The 19,845-nt window shown below is 38.1% G+C and overlaps 1 protein-coding gene and 1 pseudogene across 2 annotated transcripts in view; one reads left to right on the forward strand and one right to left on the reverse strand.

Annotated features, from left to right (window-relative positions):
• Nucleotides 1-19,845, forward strand: part of COPA (coatomer protein complex subunit alpha) — a 41,897-nt gene that overhangs the window by 5,159 nt on the left and 16,893 nt on the right. The window contains exons 4-17 of one of the 2 annotated variants that reach the window (XM_011373068.2): nt 2,742-2,822; nt 3,159-3,235; nt 3,930-4,039; nt 8,709-8,818; nt 10,113-10,212; nt 10,777-10,912; nt 11,662-11,744; nt 13,187-13,337; nt 14,278-14,344; nt 15,259-15,334; nt 17,228-17,310; nt 17,988-18,127; nt 18,685-18,770; nt 18,859-19,024. In XM_011373068.2, the coding sequence (XP_011371370.1) occupies nt 2,742-2,822; nt 3,159-3,235; nt 3,930-4,039; nt 8,709-8,818; nt 10,113-10,212; nt 10,777-10,912; nt 11,662-11,744; nt 13,187-13,337; nt 14,278-14,344; nt 15,259-15,334; nt 17,228-17,310; nt 17,988-18,127; nt 18,685-18,770; nt 18,859-19,024 (1,466 nt within the window). The remainder of the gene's footprint in view (nt 1-2,741; nt 2,823-3,158; nt 3,236-3,929; nt 4,040-8,708; nt 8,819-10,112; nt 10,213-10,776; nt 10,913-11,661; nt 11,745-13,186; nt 13,338-14,277; nt 14,345-15,258; nt 15,335-17,227; nt 17,311-17,987; nt 18,128-18,684; nt 18,771-18,858; nt 19,025-19,845) is intronic. The other variant, XM_011373069.2, reaches the window with a different exon arrangement.
• Nucleotides 1,997-2,659, reverse strand: LOC105300708 (annotated as a pseudogene).

Raw genomic sequence — 19,845 nt, forward strand, 5'->3', positions numbered from 1 at the left:
GGGGCGTCTTCTCCCACCTGCTCGGGGCGAGCACCCGGCGCCTGGGGCACTCGGGGCCAGGCACAGCCAGGGGCCAGGTGCACCCGGGGGGCCTGTTGCCCCAGAGACCTGGCGCAGCTGGGGTATGGTCTGTGGCACCACCTGGAGCGTGAACCCAGGAGCTTCTGCGTAAAGCAGATGTGCTATATAGTGACACTATGGAGCCACCCCAGGTATTTCTTTTAAGAAGCTTGACTGTGGTAAAGGCAAAAGCTGGAGCCAGAGACTTTGCACCTATATTTAAAAAAATCAAAATTTGTTCTGTTTACTTCCACAAAGTTTTTCCAAAGTGATTAATATGTTTAAAAAGGAGTTACCTTCCCCTTATGTGAAATGTCTAGAGTAGGCAAATTTATAAAGCAGAAGACAGATTATTGGTTGTCTAGGGATAGGGTAGGGTTGGGAAGAAATGGGAAGTGACTACCAATGGGTATAGTTTTCTTTGGAGTGATAAATTGTTCTCAAATTGATTGCAGTGGTTACATAACCTTGAGTGTATTAAAAACCATTGAATTCTATACTTTAAATTGGTGAATTATATGGGATTTGAATTATATCTCAATAAAGCTGTTAGTAAATTAAGGGATGTTTTTGCTAGCAGGTAGGTATGTAGTGCTATCATGCTGTGGTTTTAATTTATATTTCTCTGATGAAAGGGGGATTATCATTGTTCACTATATCCAGATTTACGAAGACTAAGATAGGAAGCCCAGCAAATGGTCAGAGTCTACAAAGTTCTTTAAGAATTCATAGTTCTTTAAGAATTCAGAATTCTGGAGTTTGATAGAGGACTGTAAAGGAGTCAAGATGATTTGAAGCTAGATATATGAAAATTCAGAACACTGAACTTTATAAGGGGGAAAAAGACTACAGAATAGTATTTATGATTTGACCTAATTTTTGTGTGAAACTCCAACTCTGCTGTATATGTGCGCATTTATTTATAGATGATTCAACAGATGAAGGTGGATATTGGCATACTTTCACTTTTCACGTTATTACTTTTTCTACACATACCTATTGGGCACCTACTAAGTATTAGCCACTATATTATATGCTAGGGGTATAGTGTTGAGCATCAGGGATAAGGATCCTGCCTTTAGGAAGCTTATATTCTTATTTGGACAATCATAGTTTTGGGTTGTTTGAATTTGTTACGGAAAATGCTGTTACTTTTTAAATTAATTTACAAAAGAAAATTAAAAAATTTTAAAGTAAAACAGAAGAAAGAATAGTAACAAACTGGCCCAGAGAGATTATAAACAAGTATTAAATGTTAAAAATGCATATGACTTCTCATTTTTGTACTTTGAACGGGGCAGAGGTTTGGATGAGGAGCATGAGTTATCTTACATTTATGGTTCTGATTTTGGTGTCTTCCTCAGTTGTGCCCACTGATGCCTGATACTTTGATAGTTGACTCAACTTTATTTCTGAATATGATGTTTCTCTGCTTTGCTCAGCCATTAACAGAGCATGTAATATTTTCTATAGTAATGAGTTAAAGTCTGTTTACATGGTAGATTAGTAGAGATCATGAATGTTTGGCATCATTTGCCACCAAGTTAAGAGTCTGAGAGAAGATGATGCCATGTTACATTATTGTTTCCTTTGGAGTTATGGTATCTGTCCTTTTTTTTTTTTTTATCCTGAGCAAAGACGATAGATAAAGCACTAAGAGATCTGTATTCAAGCTGAGAATACAGTTACTCAGTAGAAAGAGTTTTAAGTTAAGCCTAGATAAGCATCTTGTCTTATATTATTATTTTTTAAATTGGAGTTATGGTATCTGTCCTTTTTTTTTTTTTTATCCTGAGCAAAGACGATAGATAAAGCACTAAGAGATCTGTATTCAAGCTGAGAATACAGTTACTCAGTAGAAAGATTTTTAAGTTAAGCCTAGATAAGCATCTTGTCTTATATTATTATTTTTTAAATTTTATTTATTTTTTAAATTGAGTTCAGCTTTTTATTGAACATGTTACAAAAGAGGCTTAGTCAAAAAGACCAAAGCCCATGTCATCATTGGACTCCTCAGATTCTTCTTTCTTTGCTTCTACTTTCTTCTCCTCAGCTAGGACAGCAGCAGTGGAGAGGGCAGGACCTCCTGCTGGTACAGGTCCACCAGCCCCTACATTGCAGATGAGGCTCCCAATGTTGACATTGGCCAGAGCCTTTGCAAACAAACCTGGCCAGAAAGGTTCAACATTTACACTGGCTGCTTTAATGAGGGCATTGATTTTATCCTCCATGACCATCACCTCATCGTCGTGCAGGATGAGGGCCAAGTAGATGCACACGAGCTCTGAGACGGAGGCCATGGTGCAGGCAGTGCTAGTTGCCGGATGAAGTGAGGGCCTCACCCCAACACGGTCTTAGCTTCCTCGGAAGGATCGAGCACCTCGTCTCATATTATTAAATAGAGATGGTTTCTCCCCAAAGAAAGAAAAAAACCTTTTCCATAGTTTTAGTTGTATGTTTTCCCTAGCCTTGCCTTTTTTCCTCCCCACATGCTATTTAGATAACCTACATTTTCATTCTTGTTCTTTTTCCCTGCAACCTCAAACAACATTCCCTATCACAGTTCCCACCTATTTAGAAATGCCCAAATATAAATCCAAACTTGTTTACTGAGAAATCCCAGCCTTTTAGAGTCTTAAGATCCTCAGGTCCTTTCCTTAGCTGTACTTCTCTCTTTGCAGGTTTGGAATTACAAGCTTCGGCGTTGTCTCTTCACATTGCTCGGGCACTTAGACTACATCCGCACCACGTTTTTTCATCATGTAAGTAGCCATGGTGCCTCTAGGTTTAGAACATTCTTCATTTTTCCATATAGGAATCATCTTGTACCTCAAGAACCCATGCTTTGATAACAGAATTATGTTATCAGAGTGGGTCTTCTAGGATCTGTGTAGTGTTGACCTTCCTGCTTTGTTTCCTTCTGTAAAAAAAAAAAGCACTCAGGGTTATATTGAATTAAATCAGAAGCAGCATTTCCTTTATTAATGTAGTGGAGATGTTAGACAATGGAATGCTCCCTCCAAAGAGAGAAGTGGTTACAAGAGTCTGAAAGGATACTTTGGTTAAATGTCAAACCCTTTATCTGGAATATCTTTCAGGAATATCCTTGGATTCTGAGTGCCTCAGACGATCAGACCATCCGAGTGTGGAACTGGCAGTCCAGAACTTGTGTCTGGTAAAGCAATGGACAGAGGGTTCAAAAAGTGTCCTCATTCTTCCTAATGTTTTTGTAATCACCTTCTCTTCAGAACAGTCATCTCCCTTCTCTAGTGGGCAGTGTCTGCTGACAATAACTACTGATTGTATCTGTAAGATGCTTTTACATGCAGAATGATAAATATAGAAGCAATCTCATAAGTAGTGTATGAATCTGGATTTTCTGATAATTTCTTACCAGAGAAAGGTCATATAGCTAGGCTTTTAAAACAAAACTGCTAGCTGGTTTTCACTTCTGTTTCTGTGAAACCTGAGTCAAGGTCTAGACCTCTATCTTGCTATGTGTTTGGGTCTCAAGCTTTCCATGAAAATGAAAGGACCATTTAAGAGAAATATTCTACTAAAATTCAACAGATAGTTTCCAGTATAAATTACTAAGATTCCGTTTATTTTGACACTTTAATATGTTTTTAAGAAAAGTTGTACAGTATCAGTAATATTAAATGCTAAAGCATTAGAGGTAAAAAGAGAGCTGTTAGAACAGCTGACCTTGCTTTTATGAGTTCAGAATTGTTAGGATGACTTGCCTTTGCCTCAAAAAAAAAGTATAATTAGATCTGCACCTGTTGAATATAGAGAATATTATTTAGTGTGTAGGAGTCTGTTGATTCCTGCCTCTAATTTGGCATTGTCTTTCTTTTTTCTTCTTGCAGTGTTTTAACGGGGCACAACCATTATGTAATGTGTGCTCAGTTCCACCCCTCAGAAGACCTGGTTGTATCAGCTAGCCTGGACCAGACTGTGCGTGTTTGGGATATTTCTGGTGAGCTGCCCAAGTTCAGGGGACAGCCTAGTCAAGTCTGGCGCAGAACTGCAATTGCTTAAAGTAGTGAGGGTAGTTGACTTAGAACATGAAAATGTAGAATATTCTGTTCTCATATAATAGCATTTTTGTTTCTGAGGATATTAAATCTACTTTGATGGTTCCTCATGTTCGGTATTTCCTAAAAAAAGTGGTTGCTCCAGAAAGTTCATTTGATTTTAGAAATCGATCTAACTTTTTAGTTAGATCGATTTTTGTTAAAATCTGTGTAATGTTGGCAGTATTTGATTAAGAATCAAGCTTTCCAATAAAATAAAATAAATTTTTGACAGAAACAAATTTAGGGAATAAATTAGTATAGGGAAACAGGACTCTTGGACCCTGTGGCCTCGTTTAGAAATAAGAGAAAATCTCTTTTATATTTGTTCTAACATGAGGAGCATGGGAAGGTGTGTATGGGGGAGCGGAGGAGGGGGTGTCCAGAATACCTTTTAATATTAGGATAGACTTCTAGGACCAGAAATTAAAATTAAAATAAAATAGTTGGAATACTCCCTCCTTTCACAGCTTATATATCTTGATTTCGTGATGGTATTTAAATGTTTAGTGCTGTATAGAGATCTGACAGGTTATTAACCAGGAAATTTAAATGCAGAGAAAGGACTATAGCTATGAGATTGACATGCTGGAGAAATGAGAATGCTTTGCTGAAAGTCAGAATAGAGAAATGCAACTCTAAATGCTCTCATTCTCTGCCCAGTTAAGTTTACTTGTCAGTTGCTGAATCGTCTCTGTTTGTTACCTAGAAATGTTGAAGATTGGGTTCTCTGAAAGGTCATTGGCTAGACTATAAAACAGTGTTTTCATTCTGTTAAAGGAAGGTCCCCTCATAGGTCCTTGCCTAGTTCTACGGTAATAAAGGAGTCACACTTCTATATTGTATGGCCAAAGTGATAACTTTTCCCCAACTCCTTTGTGGCATGGTGGTCTGGGGCAGTGTGATCTTGCTGTTCCTACAAGCCATTAATGAACAGCAAATCAAAAATTTGTGGATTCCTGGGTGCAGCGTTTGGAATGTTGTGATAGTAGTTGTTTAAGATTCATGTAGCATAGAAACTAGCCAAAGGGAATATGAAGACAGTCAGAGAATAGAACCTCTAGAGCATATGGTGTTTGTTTGTACTTTTCAGAGATTCCGAATTAGAAGGGAGTGGTATAAACAAGGTTGTACTGGAGATAGGGCAGTTGGACCTTCTTCAGCTAGAACTTTTGCCATTGCAGTTTTTCGTCAGACTGGCTAGGTGTTTTGAAGTACACCCAGATGTGACCAGTCATGCCAACAGGAGGAGTTAGGCACAGGCACTGTGAGCCTGTGCCCCCTCCTCACTGCTTGTACCAGAGAGCTTATTATTCACTCTCCCAGTAACATAGCTATGGCTTTTCATGGGTTTTTACTATGCACACATTCAGAGCACCCTCTCTGTCTCAGGATATAGGAGTTGGATCCTGGCTTATGTTATGCTAGGTGATCAGGGGTAATTATTTAGAATAGCCTTTCCTAACTGGGTTCTTGAGACTACTCAAATACTTGGAGTGACTATTTTCTCAGTTCTAAGAATGATGTACCGCTAACGCCATTCTAAGTCGTAAAGAAGTTGATTTGTTACATGCATAAACTGATGCTTTGATCATTAGGGCTTAATTCTTTCCTGGAGCACTGGGTTGAGAAGGGCTTTATACTGCTCTACTCTAGAGTTTATGCCACCTGATGGAAACCACACAGCAGTTTCCCTGTAACAGAGCTAAAGCAATTTGGGGCAGTCAGGTGGATGGATTCTCATTGGTGATCATGAAATGCTCAAGGCAAGACGAAATCCTTTTTTTCCTTTTTGTAGGCAGGAGAACATCTTTGCATCAGAATTAAGGGCCTTAAATCAGAGAAGAGAGGGAGAGAGTGTGACCCCCAATTGGGGTTTATACTTGCTCTTGAATGTGTGAAGTGCATGGGTTACTATGTAGTAACATTGTAATTGCTGTACTTAGTATCTCTGATATTGAAAATTCTGTGCTAACTGCTATACTAATGTTATTACTTCTTTACCACTGTTAAGTGTTTTTCTCTACTCAAAACTCTTGATTTCCAAAACTCCTTAACCAGAGTGGAAGGGGATGCTTTGGTATTAACCAAATGGAAGGAGCTTTGGGGTTAGACTTTTACATGTATTCTTTCCTTTTCTAGAAGTAAGCATACTCTTTTTAGCAATTATTTTTGCCTGAATTCCAATAAGTCTGAGCATAGGAGGAGGAATTAGCTTTCAGGTCTATTAGGGACTTTTCCAGGAAAGGAAAAGTTAGTTGTGAGTCAGAGAATAAATACTCTCACATTGAGAGAACTAGTGAAAATTCTAATTTTTCTGAGTGTCTGAAAGGAGACACTCTGAACCAGGGAAGCAATAAGAAAACAGAAATCTTTAAGGGAATACCTGTGTTCTTGATACCTCTCCCATGAAAATTGAGCCCCATGGGGCTTAGTGTAACCTGAACCTTTTGTGTTAGCCTTTCAAAAAATACTTGTTTAAAAGGGAATGTATTTACAACCTAGATATCGAAGATAGGTTGCTTTTTTTACCATGAGCTTCTAAGTAAATTGAAATTATCTTAAATGTGCTTACACCTTTGCATGTCAAGCCCATGTAATTCAGTCTTAATCTTTGAAATGATAACTAAAAAAGTATTAATTTGCTGCCAACTCTTGTCCTCATCTCCGTCTCTTTTCACTACTTCCCTTGGTCCCCAGTGGGAGGCATGCGTCAAACTGGTCTGTTCTGAGAGTGTCCTGTCCTCCCTCTGGATTTGAGTAGCTGCTGTAGAAATTTTCCATCTGTCGTTCAGTCCTAGTGAGTGGCTTGTCAAAGGCTCAGATATTTCTTCTCTAAGTATCTTTTCACTGCCTGTCACTATTCATCTGTCTGTTTTTGCCCTTCCCTTTTTCCTGGATCATTATAAGCAAGTGCAACAAAGGCTTCCGTTCTATCGTACTGCTTTCCCTTTTAATGTGTTTGTTGAAGCTTATTGGAGGTGAAGTTCCTCACAGCGTTCTGTCTTTGTATCTTTCTTTGAATCTGTTTGATACCCCAGAATCATTAGAAAAAGTTGACAGATCGCATTAGAGGGGCAAGTGAAATAAGTGAAAGGAGGCACCCCTGTGATAATGTATTTGTAAAGCTTTGGGAGAGTGCCTTTTTTTTTTTTTTTTTGAGCATCAGCTTTATTTCTCTCTAACTATTGGTTAAATGCTTATCTTGGACAGGGGACAAAATAATTAAAACTGTCATGTCTTTTTAAGTACTTCTCCAGTGCTGATACTTAATGCCACTATAATAAAAGATATATTAGAATTTTAATACAATAAAGATAAATATTATCATTAAACTTAATGTCTGTATTTTCCTACAGATGCGAAAATTTAGGCTTAAAACTAAGTTTTATTTTCAATGATAGCTTTTATTTTTCCTCCATTATATTTGTTTTTTGTTTTGTTGGTTGTTGTTTTTTTTTTTTTACAAATGCCAGGTATTTCATTTTCTTCTTTGCCCCCCAAATACTTCAAAAAATAGGATTTTAGTTCTGATTCTATAATCACATCTATAAACTGGTATAATTATGCCTGCATGCCTGTCTCAAAGATTATCAGAATCAAATCATATAACATGTCAGAGTGCTTTGAAGACCACAAAGTTCTTTTCAAACGTAAGGTAGTATTGTTATAATTTTGGTTCTGACCGTAGCAAAATAGTTAGCTTTTAAAGATAATTGTAGTTTTGCCATAAATTTGGATCCTGTACAAATAAAACTCTTATCTTTGTGGTTTTTTTCCCATTCTTTTCAAATTATAGGCTAATTCCTCCCAATGAAACTAGCCTCCAAAAGTTTTAATGGCAAAATACATGTATTCAGATCTATTATCAGCATTTTAAGCAAGAGCTTCAAAGGACATGACAGTCTTAATTATTTTGTTCCCTGTCCTAGAGTCAAGTAGAAGACATGAGTACACTTTTTGTGTAGTTTATAGTTTTACAGTATCTTCCACCAAATAGCCGTTTTATATTTAATAGGTCTAGTTTCCTTAACTCCTCTAGAACTTCCCCATAAGTCGCCTAAAAGCTTCCAGTTTTAGAAACACTGAGCTGTGGCCTCCCCAAGTGGCTTTTCTTTGAAAATTCTTCGAGGTGATAGAAGAAAAGTTGCTATAGATTTCTTAAAATTGAAAGTGGAAAAGTGGAAATTGAATGTTTACGTTTTGAGGCCACATTTCAGGAACACTGAAGAATAGAAATGGTCAAGTAGACAATTCTTAAGGTGAAGTTTCTTGAAGAAGTTAGCTGTGTCAGAAGTTTAGATTGTCCTCCTCTGGAGAGAAACCCCAGTAGTGGGTCTATTAAGCATTAAAGAAGCAGAAAAGAAGATAGTCGATATACTTCAATATTTTGAACATTTTTAGAAAGAAATAGATAGAAACTCTTGAGTCTCTCTACTTTCTTCAATCTCTCTAATTGTTTTTCCCTTTTCTCTAATGTTAGTCTATCACTGTACCTTTCCGTGTTTCTGTTACTATGCTCTTTTTGGTAACATGTTTACATCTTTTATCCCACTCTTTACCCCTTCAAAGGTCTAAGGAAAAAAAACTTGTCCCCTGGTGCCGTGGAGTCAGATGTGAGAGGAATAACTGGGGTTGATCTGTTTGGAACTACGGATGCAGTTGTGAAACATGTACTGGAGGTAGTTATCTTCTTAGCCATTGGCTGAATATGGGCTTTTCTCCAGGGAAACAGTGATAGTATATTGTTCATGTGTTCATTCCTTCAACAAAGGTTTATGCAGTGCTTAGGCACTGTTTTGAAACACTAGAAATAGAATAGTGGGTGAGCCAACAGAAATGAAGCTTATATGCCACCTCAGAGAGAGTCATGTTACCTTATAAACATAGTGGGAAGAGAGTGAGAAAGTTGCCATAGACTCCATCACCATCCCAAAGCAGAGCCCATTATCAAGCCTTTTGTAAGGGAAGAGTGGGGGAGAATTTAATGAAGGGTACTGAGAACCAACCAACCAACCAACCAACCATGTATAAGTAACTGTCATGTATGGTGGGAATATACAAAAGCATAAGAGAGGAAATAGATTTTTAAAAAATATCTAATTTAATCCTTATAGCTGTTCATTAAAATAGACATTACTAACCTAATTTTACTGAAAGGAGATTTAAAAATAGAGATTTAGAAAAATTAAGTGCTTTACCAAAGTCCATGTGTATCTTGTAAATGGATTTGAACTTAGATCTATCTGACTCCAAAACCTACATGCTTTTCACCACATGATATCTCAAAACTACTGCTAATTTAAAACTTCCTTTTCATGATTATGTCACAATACAGAGAACAACTATATAAATAGGGTATAATATATCTTAAAATTATCAGTACTTAAACTTTTTGGTCTGAGGACATCTTATACTCTTAAAACTTATTGAGTACCCCAAAGAGTTTTTGTTTATGTGGGTTATATCTGTCAATTTTTATCATATTTGAAATTAAAACCAAGAACTTTTTAAAACATGAAATATATAAGCACACATTCCTTTAGCCCTCAAAGCAGTGACATCATCATATGTCATGTATTCTCTGGAAAATGCTACACTCATGAGAAAATAAGAGTAAAAAAGCAAATAATGTCTTAGGGTAGTTTCCCAACTATACTTTGAGAATTTCTTTATTAAGTTATAAAATTGGTCTTTATTCTTGAGATGTTATAATTAGTTGGAGAAATTTATAAATAGACAAGTAACAAAATAAGGCAGTATATCCCAAATACAAATGAAGTAGAAGAACTCTCAGAATTTGGAGGTAATATTGGATAGAATGACTTAGTAACTCTCATGTTCCAATCTTAGAGCAGCATAGTCCCTGGAGAGTAAAGTCAGAGACATCTTTTATAACTATCAGCATGGTCCATTGGTTTGCTTTGGGTAATGGACAGAAAGCCATTTTAGAAGAACCACTTTTTTTCCCCACAGGGTCATGATCGTGGGGTTAATTGGGCTGCCTTCCACCCCACTATGCCCCTTATTGTATCTGGGGCTGATGACCGTCAAGTGAAGATTTGGCGCATGAATGGTGAGTGAACAGTGATGGCATCACCATGTCTAAAAAATTGACTGCTGGCCAGCATGATGAAATAGCCAGGTCTTCTGAACTTAGTGACCATTTTTCTACCTTAGGTGGTTATGCTAATCCAGGGAGCATAAAAATTGCCTCATTCCCTGTTTTTTCTTGGCATGTTGATTTTGAGGAGTATGAACATAGTGAAGAATAGGAATTCATTTACTCAACACAGTTATTGAGTACCTACATTGTTCAAGGCTCTGGAGATAAAACAGTGACTAAAATAAAATTCCTGCCGTATAGAGTTTACATTGTATATTGACAGCTAGTGACAAATAAGTCTGGGTAAGGGGATAAAGAATGATGGAGAAGAGGTACCAAAATTGGTAGGAGGGCCAAAGTGAAGGAACAATTAAATATGTAAAGATTCAGAGGTTTAAATAAAGAAAATTGCCCTATTAGCAATCTAGCACTTTGTGGTGATACCTAGCATTTGGTTAGAGGATGTCATAATTCCAAATCTGAAACTTAAAGTAGTAGAGAGTTGTGATGACCTAATTCTTTTTTGTCCTTCAGAATCAAAGGCATGGGAGGTTGATACTTGCCGGGGCCATTACAACAATGTGTCTTGTGCTGTCTTCCACCCTCGCCAAGAGTTGATCCTCAGCAATTCTGAGGACAAGAGTATCCGAGTCTGGGATATGTCTAAGCGGTAAGGAAGTTATGATGTTGTGGGACCAAACCCAAGGGAAACCCCTTTCTCTTTCTTACTCTCTCTTTTTAAAAATTAGAATACTTCTGTTAGTTTATCATCATCCTCAGCATGTAGAAATTCAAAGCATATACAGGTATAACTCAGAGATACTGTGGGTTCAGTTTCAGATCACTGCAATCAAGTAAATACAGCAATAAAGTAAGTCACATGAATTTTTTGGTTTCCCAGTGCATACGGAAGTTATGAGCCTATTGGAAAAATGGTGCCCATAGACTTACTTGATGCAGGGTTGCCACACACCTTCAACTTGTAAAAAAACGCAATATCTGCAAAGCACAATACAGCAAAGCTCAGTAAAATGAGATATACCTGTATTATGAAAACTTTTGAAGAGGTCTAGAGATCAGCCAACATTTACAAATTTTTCAATAAATAGAAATCTCCATGTGTATTTTTTTTTTCTTTAAATTTAAGCATGTTCTAATGTAGCCAGAGAAATAAGTATGAAATGAAAGTAGCGGAGTAGAAAATTATGAATGGAGGAAATTGAAATATCAAAATAATAGTCAGTTTGGAGTTTCCTCTTTCTGTTTTTTGGTAGAATTTATCATGATTGCATTTACTTAGGATATACAGTATACTGTCCCTGATTTAAATCAGCATGCTGGCTTACCACTCGATACTCTTGTATATGATGAGCAGAAGACTTCTTAGAAATTTTTTTTGTGCACCTTTTGTTTTCCTAGGACTGGGGTTCAGACCTTCCGCAGGGACCATGATCGTTTCTGGGTCCTAGCTGCCCACCCCAACCTTAACCTATTTGCAGCAGGTAAAGGCCATATCTTCTCTTTTTTTCCTTGTTTTAGTTCAAAGTTTATAAGACTTGAGAGTGATGCTCTATTAACTTTGTCTCCAGTAAATGCATAGTAGGATGACAAGGAGAAATGGAATCCTCAGAGCCACATAGTGAGGCTTTTCTCCTTTTTTCCCCTTTACCTTTTAGGAGTAGTAGTCTTTCAGTGTTCTTCTTCCACCAAAAGCCATTTAACCATAAAGCCCATTAGTTCCTAGGAGACTTAGGGAGCTAATACTAGACACTTGGAGTTCTCAGACTTAGGAGCTAGAAGTTGAGTTTTACTCATTCATTTAGCAAATACATACTGAGTGTCAGGCCCTAGTCTGGGTACTGGTATTATAGTGTAAAACAATGTCCCTGACTTTATGGGACTTTTATTTGCAGTGAAGAAAGATAGACCGTAAAACAATAAATATGTAAAATAACGTATGATGAAAAATGCTTTGGAGAAAAGTTAAGCAAAAGTAAGGGAGATAGAAACAGATGAATGTGAGGACTGATACTTTATATTGGGTGTTCAGAAAGGTGCAGGGGGTGACAAATGCATTGACAGTGGGAACAGCAAATGCAAAGACCATGCTGTGAGGGATGCTGAGTATGTTTGAGGAACATGCCAGTAGGAGCACAGTGAGTAAGGAGCTAAGTAAAGGAAGGTAAGACCAGGCCAGATTACGTAATTTACTCTGATTGGAAAACCATTGGAAGTGACATCTGGTTTATGTGTGGAGAGTAGGCTAGAGGACAAAAGTCTAAAGTTTCTCCAAGGATAGGTGATGCCAGGGAAAAAGCAAAACATTTTTTAAAAACAGAACCACAAAGGCTTTTAAAACTAGTATCCATTTGTTTAGCAAGTATTTTTATGTTCTTATAAGCTAGAGCCTGAGGAAGGATGGAAATTGTAATTTCTGCCTTCAGGTAGCTCATGACATAGTGGAGGTAATAGACCTACACAATTAAACTCTAAGGTGATAAGTGCTATAATGGAGGTTTGTACAAAGTGTTAGAACACAGAGGAAGGCACGTCTAAATGTGGCAGTGTGATAGAGTACAGCAGGTCTTCAGATAACATCGTTTGGTTCAGCATCATTTTGTTATAATGTTGAGATGCCATAGGAACTTAACTCTTGTCTATATCAATTATCCTACGGTAATATTGGTTTCATTATATGGTTTCACTTAAACTTGCAAATCCTACCCACTAGTTAAGTGAAGACTTACTGTATTAAAGGATTCACAGAAATTTATATGAATAAAGATTCCAAGAATCATGATAATTTAGGCAAATAAAGGATGCATTTAGATGTCTTATATTTATTTTTAGCATACATATATAATCCTTGTCTTGTGTATCTCCTGTTTTTAGCTTGCTCTCTTGCCTACAACTAATTCTTTCCTCTCTTCTCCCTGTGTCCCAGGCCATGATGGCGGCATGATTGTGTTTAAACTGGAACGGGAACGGCCAGCCTATGCTGTTCATGGCAATATGCTGCATTATGTCAAAGACCGATTTTTACGTCAGTTGGATTTCAGTAGCTCTAAAGATGTAGCTGTGATGCAGCTGCGGAGGTAAATCAGACTTATTTTTCCCCCCAAACTCTCTCTGTCACCATGATATACCCACAAACCATACTGTGTTCTTTTAACAACATTTTGGATCTCATCTCTTGTCGCAGATCGAGCCCCCAATGGCCGAAGCTGCTCATTTTAAACCCCAGGAGCACGATGGGCAAGGAGGTGGCCCTGCGGGGAAGGGAAATTCCCCTGTTGAGAATGGTAGTGACTCTGTGGAGAGGAACTTATCCTGCCACAGTTCGCCAGGTCTCTTACAAACTAGAGAAAGCATCCTGGTAGAGAATAGCCCAACTTGGTGATAGGCCCTTTTGCCTTTATTTGGCATTTCTATAACTCTTTTTTCCTTTCCAGCAAAATACATGCAACTTTAAACCAGAAATATGTCTCTGGAAACTCTTTAACTCTGAAGATATGATAACCTCCGGGATGCCTGGCAAAAGGAATTGTCCTCTTAGAAAGCCAGCTGCATCAGCATGCTGAAACATTCATGGTGGCAAACTTTGGCATGAGGGTTTGATAATCATCCTCTAGCATGACTATAATAAAAAGATGGGTTTATGTGAACACTTCAAGAGATATGAGAAATTAGCCATAGACATCACATGTTACTCTGTGGCATTTATGTGTAGGAATTCATACGCAAGAAGAACCAGTTCCACTCACTATAGTAAATGTTAACCCTACGTTCTGTTGAATAATTTAACTTGTACTAGGGTTTGCTTTTTTAAAACTGTTTACTCAAAGCTGAGATAGAGAAATCCCCAAACCTTAAGGGAAGGAAGAAAATAGATGCAGTATTTATTTATTTTTTTCCTAATTGTAGAAGTGACAAGTATATGTGTAAAGATTAGATAAGTAGGAGGTGTAAGAATAATTCCTTTCTTGTATTCCTTATGCCTCTTTTCTATTTTCTTTTTTCCCTAAATATTTCTAGTGGTTCCAAGTTTCCAGTATTCAATATGTCATACAATCCAGCAGAAAATGCAGTCCTACTATGTACAGTAAGTAACAATAGAGTCCTTTTAGGGCCTCCCCATTTCCTGTAGGTCCCTTTCTCATACTTTTGAAATCTCTAATGCATTCTTAGAAGCTATTTAATGGTCATTTTGAGAGAGTTAACACAGAAAACGGAGGCTCACACACAGTAGGCTTTAGTTGTCATAAACATGTTAAAGGTTTGTGAACCTATGTCTTTCATAAGTCTAAACTTAAAGAAGCATCAAGATGAATGACTCAAGTCATTAAAAGTAATTTGAGAGAACATTTAGGACTATATCTTAAGAAATGCTTATCTTGATCCCTCTGGGCGAAAATAGAGATTTTGAGAAGGGTTTCTTTCAGTGCAGTTGCCTTCAGGATCATCAGGTAGCCTTTCTCATTTCTTCTTGCCTTACAATTCAAAAAAGAAATGACAGTCTATTGTTAGAGTCCTGGATGCCAAATTAAAAAGAATGAAAACTTGTCTTTTCCTATATGACTTCTAGTGTTGGTCATCCCAGCCCCTTTTCAATATCTAGTAGTCTCACATTTGCCCCCTGGCATTTTTTTAAATGTCTTTTCTTTGATGCCTTTTTTTTCGCCTTCAAACAGACTTTTAAGTTGATGAGTATACTTAGGTGGGGCACATTAGAATATTGAGGTTTTAGTCTGTTAATTTATGAGATAGAGAGCAATCTTAGCTTTCATTCAAATAATATCTGCATATTTGGAAGATAAAATAGAGACAGGAATGATGAGTTCTTTGGCAATGAGCCCTATCTGTTTTACCCGTGGAGATATTCATATGCCATCTGGGTGAAGGGTGAGAAAAGTATAGTTTCATGTTGTTGTCTGAATAATTGTACTGTTTTCTCTGTCAGGATAAACTGGTATCTTGAGTGCCTCTCACTAACAGTTTAATTTATCCCTTCTACAGAGAGCCAGCAATTTAGAGAATAGTACCTATGACCTGTACACCATCCCCAAGGATGCTGACTCGCAGAATCCTGATGGTACGTGTTCTGTTTGTCTACTCAACTCTGCTTCCACCTCTCCTCCCCCACTTCATCACTCCTCTTTGAATTTTTCACATTCCTTCCCCAGGCTGTGGCTACATCACTCAAGTCTGTGGCAGGTGCTGCTGACAGTTGCATCAGAGGCGACCGTGGTGTGAAATATTCATGTTCCGCCTCCATTTTATTACTCCAGTTAGATATATATATTTTATAATTTGGTTATTAGAAACTCTACAATTTCTTTTTCAGCACAGCATGTTATCCTAGTTTATTGTCAGTTGATATGACTTTCACCCTGGTAATTTCATTTATTTAAAAATGTGGTTCCAATCTTGCAGTGTTTCATCCTGGCAGTAGGGATTTATGCTCTCCCATCCACATCCATATCCGATTTGCTTTCTTTTGCATGTCAAAAAGATGAGGCTGCTAACAGCCCCACATTCCACCAGGGATCCCAGGATCCAGCTGAGACCCCTGCTTACCTCTTCCATCACCACCATCTCTTATTGATATACTTACTATTAGAACTTGCTGACAAAACATTCTCAGAATAGATTTGAGTCTTACTAATACTCCTTTCAGTGCACTTTCTCCAGCTAGTTTATAGGTCAGAGGTTTAGTCCTTGGTCCCTACTCTTAACTAGCACACTTTCATGATATTTTAGACCCCATCAACAAATTCTGAGAAATATTTTGCTCGCTCTGTCCCTATTGTGGGTGCCATTGTGTCATTGTTTCTGCTAATATGATTCCCTCTCTTTAAGTGTGGTTATGGCCAGAAGAGAGAAAACCTATAGTGTCTGATATCTATAAATCAAAGTTTCCATTATAAATTAACTAGCTAAACCATTTCTGACTGAATTCTGTGATTTGGCTCCTCCCTACCCACAAACTTGCTTTTTTTCTTCCATGTGTTTACACTGAATAGAGTTCAAAATACCTTAGTTTTATCTTTTATGTTTGCTTCTCCACCTTTTGAGAAAGATGATAATTAGTAAAGGTGCATTCCAAAGGTTGGCAGCAGAGAGGAAGAAGAGCAAAGCCTGAGTAGTGAGGTTCATCTGCCCCTGGAAGATAGGAGTGTTGGTTGTCATAAGAATTCGTTTTATAAATCACCTGTCATCCCCAGGTGCCAGAGAAGTACAAAGCAAGGCTGGCCAGCACGTTCTGTCCAGTTTTCTGCTGATGGTAATAGATAAAAGAATATTTTGGCATACTTTTCCTTGTATCCCCCTCAAAGTTTTCCAGAGTTGAGTGCCCACTCAGAATTCTCATCGGCTAGTGAAATGTTTGAGTACTGAGGAACATTTCGTAACTTTTGTCATGAGAATGACTGATTGACATTTATAGAGCAACAGCTTGGTGCTAAATACTCCCCAGCATTGAGCTTGCCTGTCAAGATTTGTTGGGAGCTCTGCCCCACCCTGCTCTATTTGGAGGCCTACATTTGCATGTTAAAAGCTGCAAGCAGCTGCATCCTGGGCAGGGGGCTCTGTCTCTACTACAGCTTGTTGATATAGGAGGTCCTATGACACTGACAGGCTGTTTGCAATGTGCCACAGATTGGCCAGCAAGGCCCTGCTCGTTAGCTTGATGGAGTGTGCTGTCTCCCAAGATGGGCAGTCCTTCTGCCAGTACATGGTATTGCTGAACTGCAGCCACTTGGCCTAAAGAAGAGAGGCTTGGCAGGTGTGGAGTTTGGAGTTTGGAGCGAACTGGTGGAGAAAAGTCACTGACAATAGCCCCAGGTTATGGCTGAATTAGTTATGAAGCAGCTGAACTGGCAAAGCCAACATGGCAGCCAGGAAGACTGGCAGCTCCATGGCACGTGACTTTGTCATCTGCCAGTGGCTCACCACATGCTCCTGCCCTTCGATTTTGTTCTTCTAGCTCCTGAAGGGAAACGATCCTCGGGCCTGACAGCCGTTTGGGTTGCTCGAAACCGATTTGCTGTCCTAGATCGGATGCATTCAGTGAGTTAAGACTAAAAGGGGAAACTAATTTGGTGGGTATGGTGGCAATGGCTTTGTATTGCAGAATAAAGAACATTTTTTGCCTTTCTGTACTCTAGGCAGCTGTGTTTCTTATGTATCAGCTCTCCTTCTATCCTTAGTATTATCCCTACCCTCCCAGGAAAAGGCTTTAAAATTGATTTGATTGGGTCAGTGGTCACTATGGCTCTGGGCTTAAGAACCAAGCTAAAGTCACTTCGACAACACAAGAGCCAAAAAAACCCCATCAAATTTTAAAAAGGTGGGCCGGATGAGAAGTTGACCCTCCTCTTTATCTTACTACTTTCATTGGTACTTAAAATGTAATAGGTCCTAAATAAGATAAACAGCTCTCTCAAGAAAATATTTAACAAATTTAAGCCAAGAAGCACTGTTCTCTCTGGTTGATTGAGGAATTAGGATTTTAGTTGGACTTCTCAGAATATTTCAATTGGAAAAAAAAAAAAAAAAGAGCTATCAGGACCCTTGGAGAGAATCTTGGTTGGAGGGTCTACCTAGACTGCTGATATACCTGCACAGGAAAAAAAGGAAAAAAAATGTTTATCGAAGCTAAGGAATAATGGATAAAAGACATTGTCAACTGTCGTCATTTTATATACACATACTTCTATTAAGCTTCTCTCTAATACTCATTTCAGCTTCTGATCAAGAATCTAAAGAATGAAATCACCAAAAAAGTACAGGTGCCCAACTGCGATGAGATCTTTTATGCTGGCACAGGCAACCTCCTGCTTCGAGACGCAGAATCTATCACACTCTTCGATGTGCAGCAGAAGCGGTAACATGTCAGGTGTCCTGGGTAGACAGGCATATAGTGGGGGAGAGTAGACATCTTTAGTGAGAACTTTTTACCCCCAAGTGAGTTTGCTTCTTGGCTTGACCACTTCTTGTGCTGTAATTCTAAGACTTTCTAGCCATGTTTTTCCCTCAGTAATCACTCTTTATCCTGTACATGTGCATTAGCATTACAATGAAGGGCTTGTATTTAGATCACTTACCTAAACAAAGAATACTCTTGAGACTTAGAGTGATAGGGACACAGGAATGAAAAATGCAGTTTCTGTACTTAAAGGAGCTTACAGTTCAGTGTTGAAAACAGCCATACACAACTCCCTAATAATACTTGGGAATAAGGCCAGAGAGATGAGGAAGAGAGAAGTATACAACGTGAGCCAAAATGTTATAAGTCACTGTGTTACATTATAGAGAATTTTTATTCGATATTATTTTAAGAAATTAGAGTTTATATTAATTTGGTGGTGAGAAGGAAGTAGTTCATAACCTGGGACAAGGGGATCAGATCCACTCATGTTTGCCTTTCTCTCTGTGTCCCAGAACTCTGGCATCTGTGAAGATTTCCAAGGTGAAATATGTAATCTGGTCAGCAGACATGTCCCATGTAGCACTGCTGGCCAAACATGGTAAGTCTTCATTATATCCACCCTGATTTGGAGACCAGTCCCTCCCTCCCCATCCCTGCCAGTCTGCTTCATTCACTCTGTCCAGCAGAACATTCATGCCCTTTGCCTCTTACAGCCATTGTGATCTGTAACCGCAAACTGGAGGCTCTTTGTAACATTCATGAGAACATTCGTGTCAAGAGTGGGGCCTGGGATGAGAGTGGGGTATTTATCTATACCACAAGCAACCACATCAAATATGCTGTCACCACTGGGTAAGTTAATTATCTGAGATACAGAGTGGGAGAAGGTGGCTTCTTGAAATCATTGTCCTGTCTCAAGAGATATAACTGAAGTCCTCCCTGAATTTTCTTCATGGAAAAGCTTTGTCTAGCATATATGTGCTAGGGGCATCAGAATATGCTTTATTCAGCTCTTTTAAAATTGTGAAATATGACACAAATATAAAAAATACATAGATTTTATATGTACAGAATAGCAAATAGTTATATAGTGAACATCTGTACAACAGCTACCCAAGTCAAGAAATAGAACAGTTCTGACACCCCAGAAGCCCTTTGCCATGTGGTCATTATCGATCACAATCTCCTGCGCCCCCCACCCAAAGATAACATTATTCTAACATTCTAGTAATTTCTTCCTTGCTTTTCTTTGCAATTTTAGCACCCAATGTATGTCTTAATATGATTTAATTTTGCATGATTTTAAATGTCATGTAAATGAAATCATACCGAATACATTATTTTCTGTTTTGCTTATTTTGTTCAATATTTTGTGAGATTCATTCATCCATGTCATAGCTCTAACTTATTTATTTTTATTGTTGTATATATTCTTTTATATGAATATACCACAGTTTATCAGTTCTACTCTAGAGGGACATTTGAATGATTTCTAGGTTTTGGCTATTATGAACAATGTCCTTTTAAATATTCTTTCACATGTACTCTGGTACATATGAACATACATTTCTCCAGGGTTTCTACTCAGAGCAGAACTGCTGAGTCATGGAGTGTGCATGTCTTTACATTTTCTAGGTAATGTGAAAACTGCTTTCCAAAGTGATTGTGCCAAT

Source organism: Pteropus vampyrus, unplaced genomic scaffold, assembly GCF_000151845.1.
Source record: "Pteropus vampyrus isolate Shadow unplaced genomic scaffold, Pvam_2.0 Scaffold217, whole genome shotgun sequence".
NCBI classification, from domain to species: domain Eukaryota; kingdom Metazoa; phylum Chordata; class Mammalia; order Chiroptera; family Pteropodidae; genus Pteropus; species Pteropus vampyrus.